Raw genomic sequence first — 6705 nt, forward strand, 5'->3', positions numbered from 1 at the left:
ACACTAAAGGGTGAAATTATCCAAATAAAAAATAGGGATTTCCTTTCTTTGTAAGTTTTTTAAGGGTGACAATCTGGGTCATGATTCGTTTATTCGATTTGATTCGATGCGAATCAAATGAGTTTGCGTTTGAAAAAGTTGATTTGTTTAATAAATTGGTGAATTCAATTCAATTCGCTAATTAAACGAATCAAATCTGAGTTTGAGGACATTGATTGATTGATTTATTTTTTATTCAGTTAATAAATGAGTTATAAACAAATCGAATACGATCCATTTGTTTAAAATTATTTTATTATTTTTTTAATTAAATTACTTATTTATCCTTAAATATAAATGAAAAAAATTTAAAGTTCGAAGGCTAATATAGTAATTATAAATTATAATAAGTTTTTATTTTTTGGATATTAAATTTGTAATATTTTTATATGTTATTTTGCTTAATTTTTTTTATTAATTATATTTTATAAATGAATTTATATTTAATTTGATTCGTTATAGATTTTTTCTAGGGTAAACGAATCCACATTCGATTCAATTCATTTATTAATTCTACTAAACAAATTAAATAAATCAAACAACTATTCGTTTAACAAATTAATCCAATCCGAACACCAAAGTTTTGACCTAATTCATTTATAATTCGATTTGAATACGATTCTTCTATTCATTTTGCCACTCCATTAATTTTGCAACAAATCAAACATTAAAAAAGAATTTAAATGTACTCTCCTCTCTTTTCTTCCACTTTCCTTTCATTTCCCTATTTTTCTTCAAATCAATCGCCAACTTAAAGTTTATGTAGCACAACCAGATTGAATGGGTTTTTGCAAAATAATGTCAAGATATTTAATTTAACTTAAATATAATTGTCTTTTTATTGGAATTGTTTGAACTCAAAATTAAGAACAACACGGTTCTCTTCTGGCCTGTTTTGCAATAGGAATATGGGCTCAGAACTGCGAATCCATTTCCGGATAGGCCATTGTTGAAAAGTTTGACATATATATAATTAGACATGGATGATTTGATTTCTAATGAAATTTTGAAACTTGAAAGAATGTCACTCGACTAAATTGATTTTTTTATTCTTAATTTTACTTATAATTTGATAAAATGTGGCTTGATATTTGATGAATTAGATAAAAATATGAAACGCTGATATATGTTATTATCATTTTGCTGCTTTAAAAGGTTGGGAATGATAAAGTGATTAGAAAGTTTAAATTAAGCACGTTTCATTCTATCTCATTATTCATACAATAATTTAATTAAAATAATGATATATAAGACCACAAACAAAATCTAAAAAGTTTATATGGATTTTATCAAATTTAGATGATTTTGGACCATGATTAAGTGTTGAGTTTATTTCATTAACAAGATTTATTTTTCACTCTTTTCTTTTGTTTAGCAACTAGTAATTCAATGATTAACAAATAACCAGCTTAGAGAAAGTCTGATATGAGAATGTTCCAATAAGATTAATCAATATATTTCTCTTAAGAGTGTTGATTTAGTGCATTACATTGCGTGTGGCAAATCATGATTCAAGGGTCATGGAACCCACAGCACAGAACCCACCAATCATAACTTACCACGTGCAATGTTGCACACTAAATCAGAATTCTTTCATCCACTTATTCTAGTCATCACCAACAATAATTGATTAATTTCAAAATAAATATGTACGTCTTTCTTCCTTATTGTATGATTTTTTTCCTCATACTTAAGAGCGAGAATATGCTATGCATGCTCTCTCTTATTTTAATCATAAATGTCCCGGAAGTAAACGAAAATTTGGAATGCTTACCTCTTTCTATATATGGCTAATTAATTTTTCCTTTTATTTATGCAAATAATTATGGTCCTTCGCGGGACGTACGTTTAAAATTTGAATGCAACCCTATGTGATTCTTAGACTGTCATAAATTACCGGATTCTTTTATTGTACCTTGCATGGATTCCACTTTTCAGAGGCTTCTAGTCTGCACTAAATTAATTAAGTCAGCAAGGTATAATGGTGTGTGTGTGTATATATATATAGAGGAAGAACTTTTCTGTAGTTACGAAAAGAAGCAAAGAACAAAGTCACAGTTCATATATATATCTTCCTTTTCACTTTGTTTTATTCTCATCATCACCATCAAAAGCCATGTCACTTGCTAAGGAAGAACGACACATTAATATTTTTTTTTCCCTCCATTTTTCTTCACAAACAATACGCAAATCACGTGTTTTGCGACCATGATTAAAGAATTTATTTACACAAATAGAATATATATCAATATATCATCATGTAACCTTTGGAACTGATATTTTGTGGGGCCTTCATAAAAGAAGCTAAAGTGATTAAATTTGTATTGTAACAATTATAGGTTCCATGGATAAAACCCTTCTCAAAGCAAGGAAGTTGATTCAAATGGCCTTTATTCCACTTCTTGTAGTTATATATAGCCCATGGTTTTGTTGCAAGCGAAATACAAAACAAAAGCAATTGAGTTCCTCTTATAATATAGCAAACAATTCTTACTTTCATTTTCATTTGCAGAGAGAGAGCTAGCTCAACATGGCGAGCAATCAACCAACAGGCAATGTGCCATTGAGGGCTGGCCAAATTCCGGGGGCCAACATGCCAGTCATGAGCACCCAACCCAATGTGCCACTGACGAGTACTCAACCAACTGCCAACATGCCGCTGAGGATGGGTAGGCAGCAGCAGCCGCCTCAGTTGGGGATGCAGCAGGGCCCTGCTGCCGGCGCCAGCGTGCAGCACCCGCAACACATGCAGATTCAGCCGCTGCAAGAGCCAATCACTGCACAGCCACACACCGCCGCCGGCCATCAGCAGCCCCCAACGGACTTAATGCAGCATCAAACGCCGGGCCATATGCAGCCACAGCTGGGAGTCACGAAGGCAACACCAAATCCCAGTTTACAGCTGCTGCCTGCAGCTAGCAGACAGCATGGTCTGATGACTCCAATGATGAAAAGCGACAAATTCAGGTTCACAACATCTGATGATAATACACTGTTGAAGCAAGTTCAGGGCACCCATCTTCCCGATGGACGCGTGATCGAAGTCAAACCACTGATTCATATTGTTGAGGGCATCTTCAACCTTGCTGACCCAAGCATCGGTGCCATTTCCGGCCTGGTAATTTTAGTTGTCGTCTCATATAATTAACTGCTATATCTGCTTTGGCTCTTCTCTTTTACTCAATTATATTGCAGCAATTTAAAACAATGCCCTGCTGATGAGTAATTAATAAAAAGTGCACTTTGGATCTTTAATTCGCAGGAAACACGTGCATCTATAGAAGCTTTGGAGGACAAGACATACCAAACTGACTCCCTGGGCATGCTTGAAGTCCTGGCATATATCATTGATCGAATTTCCTGCGAGGTTAAATTATATCATGCATTAGTTACTATAAATTCTGAATTTTTTTGGTCTTGTATTTTTATATATTTCCTTAACTGTATGTGATCAATTAACAAGCCGTACTAATGCAATTGACAGATTACATGCAAATGCTCTGGTGGTGGAGATGCACACGTGACAGCGCTATCAATATTGAACATGGTGAGCAGTTATTCATGGGATGCCAAATTGGCGCTGGCATTATCGGCTTTTGCAGTGACCTATGGGGAATTCTGGCTTGTTGCTCAGAGTTACACCACCAACCAACTTGCCAAAGCTGTGGCAATCCTTAAGCAATTGCCTGAAATCTTAGAGCACACGCATGTGTTAAAGCCACAGTTTGATGCTATTAAGAACCTCGTCACAGCAATGGTGGAAGTCAGCAAGTGCATTGTCCAGTTCAATGAGCTACCATCGCAATACATTACAGCCGAAAATGATGCGCTTTACTCGGCCAGTGCTCATATTCCAGTTGCTGTGTACTGGACAATCAGAAGCATTTTGGCTTGCGCATCCCAACTTACTGGCCTTACACTGTTCGGGCGCGAGTATGTATCTAGCAATCTTTCCTGAGCATACCACAAATTTCTTTGCACAAATTTTAAGAAATTGGATGCTTTAACTATAAATATCAATCTAAGGCTTTTTTCTGGACTGACAGACACATGGTATCAACAACAGAAGCTTGGGAGCTATCCAGCTTGGCTCACAAGCTCAGAAACATGCATACCCACCTATCAAGTCTGTTAGAGAACTGCCATAAGTATATACGTGAGTGTAAACTTGCAGATTATACAGCAATATAGAGGAGAAAGGGGGGGGGGGGGGTGGAGGTGGGGGGGAACAACAAAAACTTGGGTATTTATGAAATCAACTTTTGTTGCAGATGACAAGAAATATCTTGAAGCATTGCACAACCTCAAAACTCTGTTTGAAATGTCACACATTGATAACATGAGGATTCTCAGGGCATTAATTTACCCAAAGGATGACCTGCTGCCCCTTGTTGATGGGGCCACCAAGACAAGGGTTTGATCTTGATCATTCTGACTGTTTCATAAAGAAATTAACAATAATTCCATCTTGAAGTTAATGCTCTGGTTTCTTTACGTGAAAAAATAGGTGAACCTTGAAGTCCTAAGGCGTAAAATGGTGTTGCTTCTGATATCAGACCTTGACATCTCACAAGAAGAGGTTATCATTCTCGAGCAGCTGTACAGCGAGGCCAGGCAACATCAAACGAGGCACGAAAGTCAGTATGAAGTTGTGTGGCTCCCAATTGTAGACCCAAACATGCCGTGGACAGACAACAAGCAAAAGCAATTTCAGAGTCTGCAGTCTGCCATGCCATGGTACACAGTGTATCATCCTTCGTTGATTGATAGAGCAGTTATCCAATTCATCAAGGAGGAGTGGCAATTTGGGAAGAAGCCTATCCTCGTGGTTCTAGACCCGCATGGAAAGGTTGTTTGTCCCAATGCCCTCCATATGATGTGGATTTGGGGAAGTTTGGCCTACCCTTTTTCAACTGCAAGGGAAGAAGCTTTATGGAGGGAGGAAACTTGGAGACTTGAATTGTTGGTTGATGGTCTTGATCCAGTGATTCTCAACTGGGTACTACTACTACTACTACTTCCCTCTTCACTCAAATTGCTTTAACTAGAGCTCTGTGCATCCTAATTATTATTATTATTTTTTTAATTGACCAGATGGCTGAAGGAAGATACATTTGCTTGTATGGAGGAGAGGACATGGACTGGATCCGAAAATTTACTGCAGCTACAAACGCTGTTGCTAAAACTGCTGGGATTCCTCTAGGCATGGTTTATGTGGGCAAGAGCAACCCAAAGGACCGCGTCCGCAGGAACAATGATACCATTGCTTCGGAAAATCTGAGCCACATCTGGCAAGACTTAACTTCAATTTGGTACTTTTGGGTCAGGCTGGAGAGCATGTGGTACTCAAAAGTTCAGCTGGGAAGAAACGCTGAGACTGACCATGTAATGCAGGAAATTATGAGAATGCTGACGTACGACTCCAGTGAAGGAGGATGGGCTGTGTTTGCCAGAGGTTCAGCTGAGATGGCAAGTGCCAAGGGAGCTATATTTTTAACTTGCATGCAAGAGTATAATACCGTGTGGAAAGACCAAGTGGAGCCAAAGGGGTTTATGCCAGCAATGAGGGATCACCTTGCGCAGCTTCACACACCACATCACTGCAACAGGCTTGTGCTTCCGGGCACTGCTGGCAAGATACCTGAAAGGATTATTTGCTCTGAATGTGGACGGGTCATGGAGAAGTTCCTCATGTATCGTTGCTGTGACGAGTAAACATCAAATGCCGATACACACATATAATTATGCCGCCTAAATATACATTTATATGTGTGCCTGTGTGTGATGCAGTATTACTAATACTATGGTAAGATTGCCTCCTTTGGGTTGTAAGTTTGCAATAATAAGATTTGAGTGTGAGAGTATTAAGAAGCCTTAGTGATGATTTTCATGTTTCCTCTATTACTGTACTTTCTAATGTAAGAATCTGTTGTGTGTCAATCTTGTGTTGATTTGAATAAAATTTTTCTTTCAAGCTTTATATCTGCTGTGTTTATCCTGATACATGCTAACAGGAAAAGATAATAATAATGAAAATAAGGAAGCAAAGAGACAACACTTGTAATGGGCAATCATCGTGTCAATGAAGTAATTAGTCGTACCAAAAGCCTAAGTGATTGAATTAAGATGTTGTCTGGGAACTAAAAAAGTGCAGGAACCTTAGAGAAAATGAATGAATTTCAATCTGTTATCGAATGAATAAAATTATGTAGAAAAGTCTAAGCAAAAAGCTCATGTGGAACAAGAATCTGTAACTGCCTTGCTGACTAGGCCATCCACATCAGCAGTAATCTAACCCTCTGGGATTCTGCTAACGTAGTTGAGCTGCTGACCTGGCAGTAAGCTGTATGTAATTCCTTAGCATATGGGGATGAAAATTAAACCAAATTACATTTTTGCTAATTACGATCAGCATGCATTAAAATTAAACAGGATTAATTAAATTGTAGTTGAGTCAATCACAGTTCAATACTAATTATCAATTAATAACGAAAGAAAATGTCATGCAGTTGGACAAGCGAGAGAAATAGAATAGGATCCTCTCCTAATTTTTTTCTAGCAGTTTTCTAAATTTAGTAAAAGGTAAAAATTGGGTTAATTATAAATAAGTGAAGAAAGGCTTAATTGTTGATATAAAAATTTGAAACTCAATCTTGACTAATCATT

At 36.9% G+C, this 6705-nt stretch overlaps 1 protein-coding gene across 1 annotated transcript; it reads left to right on the forward strand.

Moving 5' to 3' along the window:
- Nucleotides 1–2447: 2447 nt before the first annotated feature.
- LOC102630205 (protein SIEVE ELEMENT OCCLUSION B-like) lies at nucleotides 2448–6019 on the forward strand. Its single transcript, XM_006470134.4, has 7 exons — nucleotides 2448–3157; nucleotides 3302–3406; nucleotides 3524–3972; nucleotides 4086–4195; nucleotides 4311–4453; nucleotides 4547–5038; nucleotides 5134–6019. The coding sequence occupies exons 1-7, from the start codon at nucleotides 2570–2572 to the stop codon at nucleotides 5752–5754; spliced, it is 2508 nt and encodes an 835-aa protein (XP_006470197.2). The 5' UTR covers nucleotides 2448–2569; the 3' UTR covers nucleotides 5755–6019.
- The last annotated feature ends 686 nt before the right edge of the window (nucleotides 6020–6705 follow it).

This window comes from Citrus sinensis, chromosome 2 (genome assembly GCF_022201045.2).
Source record: "Citrus sinensis cultivar Valencia sweet orange chromosome 2, DVS_A1.0, whole genome shotgun sequence".
Lineage (NCBI taxonomy): Eukaryota > Viridiplantae > Streptophyta > Magnoliopsida > Sapindales > Rutaceae > Citrus > Citrus sinensis.

Excerpts from the sequence above, each read along its gene's own strand:
- LOC102630205 (XM_006470134.4), top strand. The coding sequence starts at position 2,570 with ATGGCGAGCAATCAACCAACAGGCAATGTGCCATTGAGGGCTGGCCAA. Across the intron at positions 3,158-3,301 it reads TCGGTGCCATTTCCGGCCTG|GAAACACGTGCATCTATAGA; the intron begins GTAATTTTAGTT and ends TTTAATTCGCAG. Across the intron at positions 4,454-4,546 it reads ATGGGGCCACCAAGACAAGG|GTGAACCTTGAAGTCCTAAG; the intron begins GTTTGATCTTGA and ends GTGAAAAAATAG.